This window comes from Poecilia reticulata, chromosome 13 (assembly GCF_904066995.2).
Source record: "Poecilia reticulata chromosome 13, P_reticulata-male-v2, whole genome shotgun sequence".
Lineage (NCBI taxonomy): Eukaryota > Metazoa > Chordata > Actinopteri > Cyprinodontiformes > Poeciliidae > Poecilia > Poecilia reticulata.
Window position 1 is genome coordinate 34888315 of NC_088842.1, and position 12982 is coordinate 34901296.

General features: G+C 39.5%; 1 protein-coding gene across 3 annotated transcripts; it reads right to left on the reverse strand.

Moving 5' to 3' along the window:
- Positions 1 to 4482: 4482 nt before the first annotated feature.
- Positions 4483 to 8300, reverse strand: LOC103475245 (transmembrane 4 L6 family member 19). 3 transcript variants are annotated; one of them, XM_081615119.1, is made up of 7 exons: positions 8081 to 8300; positions 7661 to 7774; positions 6676 to 6852; positions 6527 to 6595; positions 6132 to 6286; positions 4969 to 5162; positions 4483 to 4888 (listed from the first exon to the last, which is right to left on the reverse strand). In XM_081615119.1, exons 3-6 carry the CDS (start codon positions 6850 to 6852, stop codon positions 4973 to 4975), a joined length of 591 nt encoding a protein of 196 aa, XP_081471245.1. In that variant the 5' UTR covers positions 7661 to 7774; positions 8081 to 8300; the 3' UTR covers positions 4483 to 4888; positions 4969 to 4972. The 3 variants fall into 3 exon arrangements, with proteins under 3 accessions (XP_081471245.1, XP_081471244.1, XP_008424945.1); XM_081615118.1 differs by lacking the exon at positions 8081 to 8300 and adding an exon at positions 6962 to 7057 and having other exon boundaries at positions 7661 to 8056; XM_008426723.3 differs by lacking the exon at positions 8081 to 8300 and having other exon boundaries at positions 7661 to 8055.
- Positions 8301 to 12982: the final 4682 nt, after the last annotated feature.

The following is a 12982-nucleotide window of genomic DNA, read 5'->3' on the forward strand; positions in this document are numbered from 1 at the left end:
GGACCAACGGTCAAAAGAAAAGTTTGTGCCCAAAACCAGAAAAAGGGGAAACGGGCGAGCATGTTACCCAACTGGTGCCTGACTCTCTTTCTGGCTAATATCCGCTCACTGGATAAGATGGTGGATTTGTTACATCTGAGGCTGAGAGTTTCTGCAGAGATGGACTGTGCCATTCTTTGCCTAACGTTAACCTGGTTTAACAGCAACAAGCCGTTGAGCCTTCCAGATTAACAGTATTCAGTTATTCCAAGCAGACCGCGACCAACACTCAGAAAAAACAATGCATGTCAGAAGGAGCAGGACAATGTATGTAAGTGAATGCAGATTGGTGCATGAACTGTGGACTGGTTAGCAGCTGTCAGCCATCCTATCTGCCTCAGGAGTTTACTGTGGTGTTCGTCACCATTGTTTACATTCCACCGGGTGCTAACGGCAACGGAGGAGCTGTATGACACCGTTAGCTCAATGCAGATGAAGCACCCAGAGGCGTTTTACATGAGCTGGGGGACTTTAACCACCTGAAACTGACGGACACTCTGCCCAGTTTTCATCCATCTTACACTCTGGACTGTGTCCACACCAACATTCACGGTGCGTACAGAGCTCTAACTCATCTTGGCCTCTCCAAACACATCTCCATCCTCCTGGTGCCAGCACATCGTCCACTGATGAGACAGATTAGACCAACGAAGAAGACAGTCACTGTGTGGCCCAGACATGCAGCCTTTGTGCTCTAGGACTGTTTTCAGCCCACAGATTGGCTGATCTTCTGAGAGGCAGCTACTCATGAGGGAGAGGTAGACCTGGAGGAATACACCTCCTCTGTTCTTGGCTTCATCTCCAATTGTGCTGATGATGATGTCATCACCACCAAGACAGAAACCTGCTACCCGAACCAGAAACCCTGGCTGAATGCTGAGGTGAGAGCTCTGCTGAAAGCTAGGGACGCTGCGTTCAGGACCGGCGAGGCATCAGCACTCCGAGAAGTTGCCACCTCAAACGAGAGTCTTTCCACCCCTGTTGCCACCCCAGCTAGCGACAATGAATTCAATAAATAGCTATTGCAAATCGGACATTAAGCGCATAAAACTCTTTTTTCCAACAACATTGAATGCAACACAATGTAACCTGACACCCACTGCTAAGTACAGGGAAGTGCGAGAGAAGGACAGAGCGCCATAGACATAATATAAGAGTATACCCCGCATTGGCTGCTCTGGCGCAGGAAATACGGCGGCCATCTTGGAGCGGTCGTCCCTCCTACTTTGCTCAACTAAAACAGCAGAAGATGCCTCAGCACTGAGGGGTATTGTTGTTCGGATCGATGAACTATTGATGTGAGGCTCGACAGACAACATTTCACAAGTAAGATGGACATATTATTGTGTATATTTTGTGATTAGAATATTACTTTACTGTATTTATGTCCACTGGCGAGATACCAGCTAATATTAGCTACGGTGCTTGGTGTAATACGGGTTCAGCCGCTATGAAGGCTAACTGAGATTCTGTAAATCTAAAAAAAAATTATTGTGATTCTTGAGAATAGGGACAAAACAGGTCCTTTGGATAAAGCACAAAATTAGAGTAAAATATACACAAAATATAATTTTTTAAAGTATAAGACTAAACTAACCTGGGTCATGTGAGCACAGCAAAGTATATTTTCCAGGTATTTGCTGAATATTTTTTTATTTTAAACATTGTAGTCAGTGGATGATGCCTGTAAAAGCCCTTGTCCAGGAGCAGAAATCAATACATTACAATATTTTAAAACAATTAAAGAAATACTAAAATTATATATTATGACAGTTAAGTATAAGTAGTCATATAAATAATTATAAAAGTATAAATAAATTGAATTAAAAATCATTTTTATATATTTTCCAACTCCATTGAAATTTGTCCCTAGTTTTTGTCAACACCGTCAGAAATGAAAAGAATGTAAAAAAAAATCAGGCATTATTGGGGGGCACCAGAACTTCTGAGGACCCCATGACCACTTCCTGTTTCTTCCTTTGCTAAGAGGGCTAGTTAGCTCTGGTTAGCTTATGTTATTCTTTAGTTTTTTCTTCTTTTTATTCCTAAGTTGTTTGTCACAACCATGATGTGTCAACACCATAACTGACAATTTACAAAACTTTGATGAAATTTTGTGAAATAAAAGCTTAATTTTGGTAAAATGTAAAGATTTTATGGACCTGATGAGCTACAATATGGCCTCCTTCAGAATAACATCATATAAATTGAGGTAGTTTGTCATTTCGTCAACTCCGTCAGTTTTTGTGACTCTTTCAGTGAAATTGTTGTCAAATCTAACTTAAATGTGCAATTAATTCATTTTAATGTATTTTACATAAATTGCATTACTTCACATGTATCAAGTTTTTCATTTTACCAGTTTGTCTCCACCTTCAGTTCTGTGTCAACTCCGTCAGGTGGCCTTTTTGTTGTTTTTTGTTCTAAATAATATTTTGTTTCTTGAGAAGCATTCGTCTGTAAAATGAGTAAAAATATCACTAATAGGGTCATTAAAAAATTTTTTAAATTTATTTTTGTCAGATGGTGATGACAACGTTCTATGTCACGTCGATTAAAAATGTAATTAAAAAAAAATGTTGCAACTGGGACCCTGTACCTTAGCATCTTTAAATTTCCAAAACATTATTTGTCATATTTGCATACATAAAGTTGAGAAATAAGAAAAAAAAAATATGGGAAAATTAAAACCCATTTTGTCCCTATTCTCAAGAATCACTGATTCTCTAACATTGACTTAGATTATCTGACACAAGAGCCTACATTAGAAATGAAACAATGAAACATATATTATAAAACGTATATTATGTGTTATAACATTCACCAGCAAAGTTTACACAGGTGGTAAAGACTATTATTTAAATGTAATTCTTTCACTAGTAAGATCCCAAATCTTCCGTTTTTGTTTTGAAAGTTTCCTAAAGACACGATGTGAGGAAGAAGAGGAAGAATCTATAAAGAGAGACGGATTCACTGCAGCGCGGATGAATCTCACATCGGATTTTGGACTCAATCTCAGCTGCTGAATCTCTCTGAAGCTAGAACTCGTCGGCTGAAACACACACACACACACACACACACACACACACACACACACACACACACACACATATATATATATATATATATATATATATATATATATATATATATATATATATATATATATATATATATACGAACATGTATCCAATATATAGTATTCAGTATTAATCATTATTTATTTGTGTTTGTATAGTTTATAAATATGTTTTGATATTTCTAAATAATTTATTAAATAAATTACGGTGTGCTTTGTAAAATGCTCATCATACATCAATATCAGAATATTCCATTCCTATTCTATTGTTATAGCCACTAAGCATATTTAAATATGGTGAAGTCTGTATTAAAAACATGCTTAAATAATACAATTCTTTATAAATGTAGCTTTGATAGATGTTTGAATAAAGTTTCCAGTAACAAAAAAGTCTGTTTTGATCGATTAAATGCGCTGATACGTCATTGTGCTGTTAAACACATAACGCTGAGTGGAGTGGTGGACCGCTCCAAGATGGCCGCCCTAAATCTCGTCAGCGACAATAGGCGAGAGCGGCCATGAGGCGTCTGTTCTTATGTTCTGTCTATCGTCTCATCAACCTGACTAGCTAACGCAGCCAAAACGCAACTAAGGGCGGGACAATCAAGGTGATTGGCTGAAATGAGCTAAAGTCACTTATTCTATTGGCTGTTAAACCTCTCTAGGATTTTTATATTATTTTTTAACAATTCCTTTAAGTTTTTAACAGTTAGATTGTATTTGTTTTAAACTTTAATTTGAAATGTATGATTTTGTAACAGTTACCAGTTTTCATGACATATTTTTTAACATGGGCTACATAGTGGGTCCAGTTGTGGTCCAGACTGAAACCTCCTTCAACCCACTGTGTGGATTGCAAGTTAAATATGTTCTTCACTAAAACCAGAGTCAAATCTGCCAACTGTTCCTTGATTAGTCTGTAGAGGTTATTTTAAACTTTGATGAGATGTCATTTCCTGTTATCCATTAGCTTTCTGATTGGCTGCTGCATCTGTGTGACAACAAATTTTGCTGGACAATAAATTATCTTAAAAGTTATTGTGATAAACTATCGTTTCAAAACCATTTTGAGTAATATACTGGCAATGGCATGATAATAAAGCAAGACCACATTCTCAAAAATTAATAAACTTCAAATTCTAATGAATATTTAACACTTGAATATCCAAATAAATAAACAAAACAATAGAAAAAAGTAAAATGAATTTTATGGAGTCTCTGTAAACAAAATTATCCTTGAAGAAATGGCGAGTTGAGACCAAAGCATCAGACTGAAGACGTCTGTCATCCTGTTTTTGGTAGAAAGAAAGAAGGAAAGAAAGAAAAGAGAAAAATGATAAATCATGCAAATGGAAATCATAGAATTCATTTTTATTTGTGATTTATTGCATATTATGACAGGACTTACATATATATATAAAGACAAATGGATAAAAGAAAGAAAACTCAAAAACTTTTCCAAACTGTCATTTTTCTTTTGACTTGTAGTTCAGAGTCTTTGACTTTATTGCTTTATTAAATACAGGAATAAATAAAACCTCCATAAATCTGAATCATTCTGATCTTCAGGCTGCTGATGAAATCAGTAAATCTGACTTATGTTACATTTATCATAGACATAAATCAGTTTTACTCTCTGGAACCACCAGAGAGTAAAACTGCTGACGTAAGAGCTATTGGTCAGGTAAAGTGCATCTGTGCTTTTATTTTGAAGGGTCTGAGGTTGTTTGCTGTGAAGACCCTGATTCATCATTCTGAATCTGGAGAGACCTGAAACCAAAAACACAGGAGGGTGAAGTTACAGGTGAGGAATGACAGGCCAAGATGGTGCTCTGGCCACGCCCACTCACCTGGTCATGGCCGGATCCCCTGGCCCACAACCAAACCCACCAGGGAGTTCAGGATGTTCATCCCGCAGAGGACGACCTGCGCGGCGCTGCAGATCGCCATCATACCGAACAGAACCACGTTCCACTCCACCACCGACTCCGGCTTCAAGCAGATCCCCGACCACATCGACTGGTTGTACAGGTACCCGGCGTGTCTGCAGCGAAACCGGGTCACACGGGGTCAGAGGCCCAGACCGGAACATCAGGACTGAGACCACAACATCTGGACTGAGACCGTAACATCTGGACTGAGACCACAACATCTGGACTGAGACCAGACTGCAACATCTGGACTGAGACCACAACATCTGGACTGAGACCAGACTGCAACATCTGGACTGAGACCATAACATCTGGACTGAGACCAGACTGCAACATCTGGACTGAGACCACAACATCTGGACTGAGACCAAACCATAACATCTGGACTGAAACCAGACTGCAACATCTGGACTGAGACCACAACATCTGGACTGAGACCGTAACATCTGGACTGAGACCACAACATCTGGACTGAGACCAGACTGCAACATCTGGACTGAGACCACAACATCTGGACTGAGACCAGACTGCAACATCTGGACTGAGACCATAACATCTGGACTGAGACCAGACTGCAACATCTGGACTGAGACCACAACATCTGGACTGAGACCAGACCACAACATCTGGACTGAGACCAGACCATAACATCTGGACTGAAACCAGACTGCAACATCTGGACTGAGACCACAACATCTGGACTGAGACCAGACCATAACATCTGGACTGAGACCATAACATCTGGACTGAGACCACAACATCTGGACTGAGACCATAACAACTGAGACCACAACATCTGGACTGAAACCAAACTGCAACATCTGGACTGAGACCATAACATCTGGACTGAGACCATAACATCTGGACTGAAACCAGACCATAACATCTGGACTGAGACCAGACTGCAACATCTGGACTGAAACCATAACATCTGGACTGAGACCACAACATCTGGACTGAAACCAGACCATAACATCTGGACTGAGACCATAATATCTGGACTGAGACCACAACATCTGGACTGAGACCACAACATCTGGACTGAGACCACAACATCTGGACCTGTGACGGGTCTCTCTCACCTGTTGGGGACGGGCTTCAGGGGGACACCCCAAGTGAGACCGGAGGACGAGTTGTAGAGACACAGAGGACCCTGAACCAGACCGGTGGTGCTGACCATACAACAGGCGGCGGCAGCCAGCAGCCCCAGGCAGGAGTACAGGGCCAGACCAAACATCTGGAAATACAGACACAACTGTTATACCTGAGAAACATCTGGAGGAACATCTGGAAACAAAAGCACACGTCTATAACAACAGGTTGTATTTTGGATGTAGTTCCTGGTGCGCCAGATGTTTTGTGGTTTGGACTGGATCAGAGAAACCTGACAGCAGATGTTGGACCCAGGTTCCACCTGGTTCCGAGGTGAAGTGGGCCAGATGTTAGTGGGTCAGTCAGCTGCAGCTGTGGAGCTCACCTGAGTCCTGGAAGCAATGAAGCCTCTGGTTCTGCTGCGCTTGATGAAGGCGTTCGCTCCGAGTAAAACCTGAAACCAAACCGCTGTGAGATACAACATGGCCGCCGAGAAACAAACACACATGACCTTTCACTTTGCCACGACCTCACCAGGAAGCCGGAGGCCCACAGGCCCGTAGCCCAGGTAGCCTCTCTGGTCACATGGCCATCCAGCAGGTAGTGGTACGTCATCTCTGGAAACAGCAGCAGGATGTTGGACACCATGCAGATGATCACCATGGGAACCAGAGCCACGCCCACATATAACAGATACCTTGACACGCACATCTGTCAACAAAGGGTTAAAAACGATCAGTGCTGATGGATCAGAACCGATCCTGCTCTGAAGAACACGAGCTCTGACGTCACAGAACAGGTTCAAGTGTTTGTTTTTTACCTGTGTGATGTCACAACTAAGCAGCCAATCACAGAAGCTCCCACGTATAGAAGTTTCCTACCAGCAGAAGCTTCAATGCAAATTCTTCTTCTTTTGCTAAAATGTATATTTTTATTAAACTTTAATACACGATTTAACAAAAGCTTCAGATCAGAAAAAACAATTAAATAATTGAAAAACATAACTATTAGAATTATTGGTATTTTTTTAGAATCTTGACACAAATTATTTTATAATGAAGCTGGAAAATGATTTGTTCCTGAGTTTTTCAGAAGCTCAGGAACTGAGCTTCTATTCAGATTTATAAAAGTTTCCACAGCAGACTCCAGACACATTTTAAACAAAATTCTTCTTTTGTTTAAAATATGCATTTTTATTAAACTTTCGGAAGCAATTGTTAAAAAGTTCCAGATCAGGAAAAAAGATTACATTTTTGTTTATGCTAAACAACAAGAAAACATAACTGATTATTAACATTATTGGTAATTTTTAGGCTCTTGACACAAATTATTTTATAAAGGAGCTGGAAAGTGACTTTGTCCTGAATGTTTCGGTGTGAAATACTCAGTTCGGATCAGAAATCTGAGAATTATTGGAAGCTGAAACGTGTCTGTAAAAATTAATTTAGGTGCTGCAGAGGTTTCAAACTGAATCAGCATCACATGGAGTCATAAAGAGAAAAAAAAAAGCAGAACTCACCGTGAGGTCCGACGGCCCGGTTTAGACGCTGAGCGGAACAAAGGACTCATTTATAATCTGAGACGGCAGGACACGCCTGCTGAGCGAGGACAGGGAAGAAGACCAGGACAAAGACTGGGGACAGGAAGCCAGAGCAGTGATTAGGGATGTTCTATTAAACCAGAATAGCGGATTAAGCCGGGATTCTCCAGATATCCTGGTTTAATTAAGCCTCAATTCGGCTTAATTAAGCCGAATTAAACCGAATTAATTCGGCTTAATTCGGCCGAATTAATTCGGCACTGCTTTTTGTGGCAGTTGCCACAAAAGCAATTCGGCCGAATTGCTTTTGGTCCAGTTGCCATGGTGATTTATCCCATGCAGCTAGCTTGCTCCGGAACAGGCTAACAGGCTAACAGCTTTAGCTAATCTGGTTTCTACCTGTTCAGTCAGCAGCCGATCAGAAACCGATGAGTTTTATCCGTGATTCCGTTTCCATATCCATCTGAGCTCGTCTCATTTATTATTGGGTGTCTTTTCTAAAATGACAGCAAAATATAACAGCAGTAATTTGGTTTAAAACGTGGGTTTTTCAGTCTTCAGTCATATTTTCATCATGTTACGTAGATACGTTTATAAATGTCAAAGATTTGAACTAAATATTTAATTTGAAATCTAAATATTAAGTTCACAAACTAAATATTTATCTTTCAAATTACATTTTTGAAACATACATTTATGTTCATATTGCATATTTATAAACATATATTAATAGCAATTTCAATTTAATTTGAAATTTAAAAATTCATTTGAAAATGTCATATTAAATATTTTGTTAGTAAGCTAAATATGTAGTTCCAACTAAATGTTTATGTCTGAGCTAAATATTTAGTTCCCAAACAACATATTCAGATCCAAATAAAATATTTTTCCAACTAAACATTTAGTTTTTGTAACTAAATATTTAATTTTCCAATGCACATATACAATATTGACTTCCACTGTTCATTTCTAAGATTAAAGTTGCTTGTCTGAGCAAATGAGGGGTTATGATTATTACTTTTTTAGTTAAGAAAGATTTGAAAATGTATTATTTGCACTAATTATGCATTCAACCGATTGTTTGCTATTGTAGCAGCAGCTCTTTTCACTACGCTGTGGTTCAATTCCTCATAACCTTTTATTAATGAGGTTTGTTTGAAGCATGGCGTTCTGTAGCTTCGGTGAATCTGTTTTCGATCTCAGGTTGCTGAGTTGCTAATTGAACAGTCTGAAGGAGCTGAGTGGGGGAGGAGCTGCACCTCGAAGGCGGGGCTAGGTCCACCCAGGCGCTTTGCTTAACTGAATGGTTCCCACGGAGATTGAAAGGGTTGAATCAAAGCAAAGCAACGTAAGATTTTGATGAGAGAATAACATAACATGAGGGAAAGCTCAAACATAAAACCAGCATAAACTGATGGAGATCCTGGATTTTTGAGTCAAATAAAAACATTTCGTTACTGGAGGTCAGTCAGTTCTTCTGGTCTGATCCAGGGTCAGAGGACACGGTGGACATAACCTGGATTCGTCTTTGGAAGGACCAGCTGCTGGTCGTCACTTGACCTTATTCTTCTATTTTCAGTTCTTTGAAAGCAGAACCACTTATTTTTGCTCCTGTGATTCACTGTAGGGCAGCAAAGATTCATGGGAAATGTGTTGATGTCTCATCACTGACATCATCAGGTTCTCCTCCGTGGGACCGGCTGCAGGTCCGGATCCTGGACCCGGGATCAGGGAGAACAAACCATTCTCAGGCGTGAGGGATTCCCTTCACCAAACTGGGTCCAGTTCTGTTTTCTGCTGGTCCAGAAAACAGAACCAGTCAATGAAAAATGTTGCTTAAATCTCCTGATTTAGTTTCAGTTTACAGTTGGTACCCAATGTTGTCCAGCTGGTTCTGGTCCATCGTAGTGGAACGTTGGACTGGTTCTGGATCTGTCCATTAGTGGACCCCTGGGACTGACTGAGAGCTGTGAGGCGTCTGACATAAGAGAAACAAATGGGGGTTTCATTTTCAGCCATATTTTCAACATTTCTACATTTATAAATGTCACTTTAAAACTCAATTTTATCAGATAGATAAATATGTAAACCAACTAAATGTAGGGCAGCCAACCAATATCTGGCTTGTAAATGTAGCTTTCTCAGAGCTAACTGAATATTTAGCTAACTGGGTTGGAACTAAATATTTTGTTTCTAAGCTAAATATTTATCTCCAAACTAAATATGTAGTTTGAAGCTAAATTTTATTTACTGACATAAATATTCAGTTTCATAAATACCTAGTGAGCAAGATACCTGTACGTTAAATATTAAGTTTGAAGATAAATATTTAGTTAGCCAAGTTAATATTTAGTTTCTATAATAAACATTTAGCTACTTTAAATGTCCTCACAAAATAGTGACCTGAGTCATTTTTTGACTGGTAAAATTACCACCTTTTGTTGCTGAAAGATAATTCAAACTAAATATTTAGGTTGGAGCAAAATATTTTGCTACTAAACAAAATATTCTGTTCCATAAATACAAGTGAAGAAGTGAACTATATTTAACTCAACTATTTTTAATTGGTAAACAAAATATTGTCACATTCCTAATATAATGACCTAAGTCCTTTAATGACAAGAGATTTTGTAAATAATAAAAAAAAACGTTTATCGAAGCTAAGAGTTTAGCCAGCTAAATAGCTTGCTAGCTAGCAAAATCGTTGGTTTCCAAAACACATATTTTCTCATACGACACAAATTATTGTTAATTTTTCAGTGTGTGGTTTACAAACGGCGGCTCAAACTGAAACGTCAGAGCCGTTCATGACTCGACCCAAAATCCCACAGACATGAGTTGAACCAGAACTCCTGAGATCCTCGAGAACCGTGTTTTCTGGGTTCAGCTCTGACGTCAGCACGCGACTCATCAGGGTCACATGACCCGCCGCAGGGAAACAACAGAAACCACATCATGGTGACGAAACGTCCTGCGAACATTGGAACCCCATCCTGGAAAACACGCTAACTTTGACTTTCAGAGATTAAATCTGAATTTATTCTGGGTTCTGGTTGAAATAAGCAGCAGCAACAGATTTCTGGTTCCATTTTGTTGTTTTCAGCTCATATAGAAAATGTTAAACCCACTGAGATCATTACCAGGACAACACCGGTTCTGCTTCAGACCGGATCTGATTTTATTATGAAACCACTGCAGCCACAGAAACACTAAAAGAAACTTTATCACACTCCAGAAATATGTTTAAAGAAGTTTATTTGAGGTTTTAAGCTGAGCTTGTCATTCAGCTCGAATATAACCATCATCATGTGACCGAGGTCAAATATTACGTCATTTGCACATATTTACTGTTTATGTTAAATACATTCTGAGCTGCTCTGTCTGCTGTTTGCCCAGATAATCCAGTTCCTTCCATTAGTCACATTTTAATGTTTATCAGCCATTGGTGGTTTAGATTTGACTTTTAAGGAGCTTTTATCTAAAACCATTATGATCTTATGGAGCCATTCTGATATTCAGAAAAAAATAAAACATCAAACACAAACTAAATAAATAAATCGTTACTCAACTGAACACTTAAATTCAAACTGCATGTTTAGCAGAATAAATATTTAGTTTGTAGCTATATTGATCTCAAAAATAAAAATGGGGATAATTCATTTGACGATAAAGTTCTTCCGACTATTTTTATAAATGGCTTCTTTCAAATGGCGTCGTGTCGTTTCATCTTAAAGGATGAGGCGTTTTAAAGACAACAGATGTTTACCGAAACAGTGACTCCATCAGCGGAGCTGAAGTACTCAGTGGTTTAGAAGTTCTCAAGACCAGCTTTTATTTTGATAATCCACTTCCGCTTCATATTAGCTAAGCATGTTAGCTCTGAGCTAGCTAAATATTTAGATAATTCTGTCTAACTGAATATTTGGAAATAGTAAGCTTGTTCAGTTTGCAGTTAAATATTTAGCTCACTAATAAGTTTAGAGTTAAATGCTGAGCTACGTCAGAACTAAACATTTAGCTCAAAGCTAACCAGGTTACAGCTAAAGGTTTAGTTTTATTTTTGTCGTGTGACTGGGTAAACATGATGCTTTTACAGGCAGATCAATTCATGTGATTTGAGTTTTTAGTCATTTAGATCATTTTTTAATTCAGCTAATCATCTATATTTGTACTGAACTTTTTATTTGGCTTCATTTGAATTTCCTATGGGCTGCACAGTGGTGCAGTTGGTAGAGCTGCTGCCTTGCAGCAAGAAGGTTCTGGGTTCGATTCCCGGCCCCGGTCTTTCTGCATGGAGTCTCCATGTTCTCCCTGTGCATGGTGGGTTTTCTCCAGGTACTCCGGTTTCCTCCCACAGTCCAAAAACATGACTGACAGGTTAATTGGTCTGTCTAAATGGCCCCTGGGTGTGAGTGTGTGTGTGTGTGTGCATGGTTGTGTGTCTCTGTGTTGCCCTGTGACAGACTGGCGACCTGTCCAGGTGACCCCGCCTCTCGCCCAGAACGCCAGCTGGAGAGGCACCAGCAACCCTCCTGACCCCACTGAGGGACAAGGGTGAAAGAAGATGGATGGATGAATTTATTGTTTTGATTAAAGAGCCAATTCATCAGTTCTTTGATTTAAATATTTGTCATGTCTCAGTGTCGCCTCCTAGTGGTTCAGACATTTTCCATTGTCCAGATGACGGAACACAATCCGAAGCTTCTGACTGATACTAAAGAATCCTAGTTTGTAAAATAAAAAGGATCCTTTAAAAACCAGAAACCAGCCAGAGGCACTGGAACCAGGTCCGTATGGGCCAGATCTGGTTCTGACTGGTTCAGTCTGTTTGGATCATCAGGACGACGAGTTTAAAGAACCAAAGCACGAGAAACTTAGCAGAACTTTTATTTCTAATCAAACATTTTTGTATTTAAACTAAAATTTGAGAAAAAACAAAAAAAAACATTTTGATAACTTTCTGAATCCTGCAGGAACAGTTCACAGCGCCCCCTGCAGGATCCAACCATGATAGTGTTGCATACAGCAGCTGATGCTCCAGGCGCTAATGGGGGAGGAGCTGCAGCGCATCCCATGCTGTCATTCACTGATCTGACCAATCAGATCAATAACTGTTAAGGTTTAAGTTGCTGATTTTATCTGTGGTTAAATGTTTAGCAGATTCGGCCCATCAGTCCGACTTCCTCTGATACGACCACCAGGGGGGGCCGTTGAATCGGAGAGGCACATGACTGATCACATGATCACAGAAACATCAGAAAACAAACCGTGAAGAGAAAGTGATCACTGATCAGCAGGAAG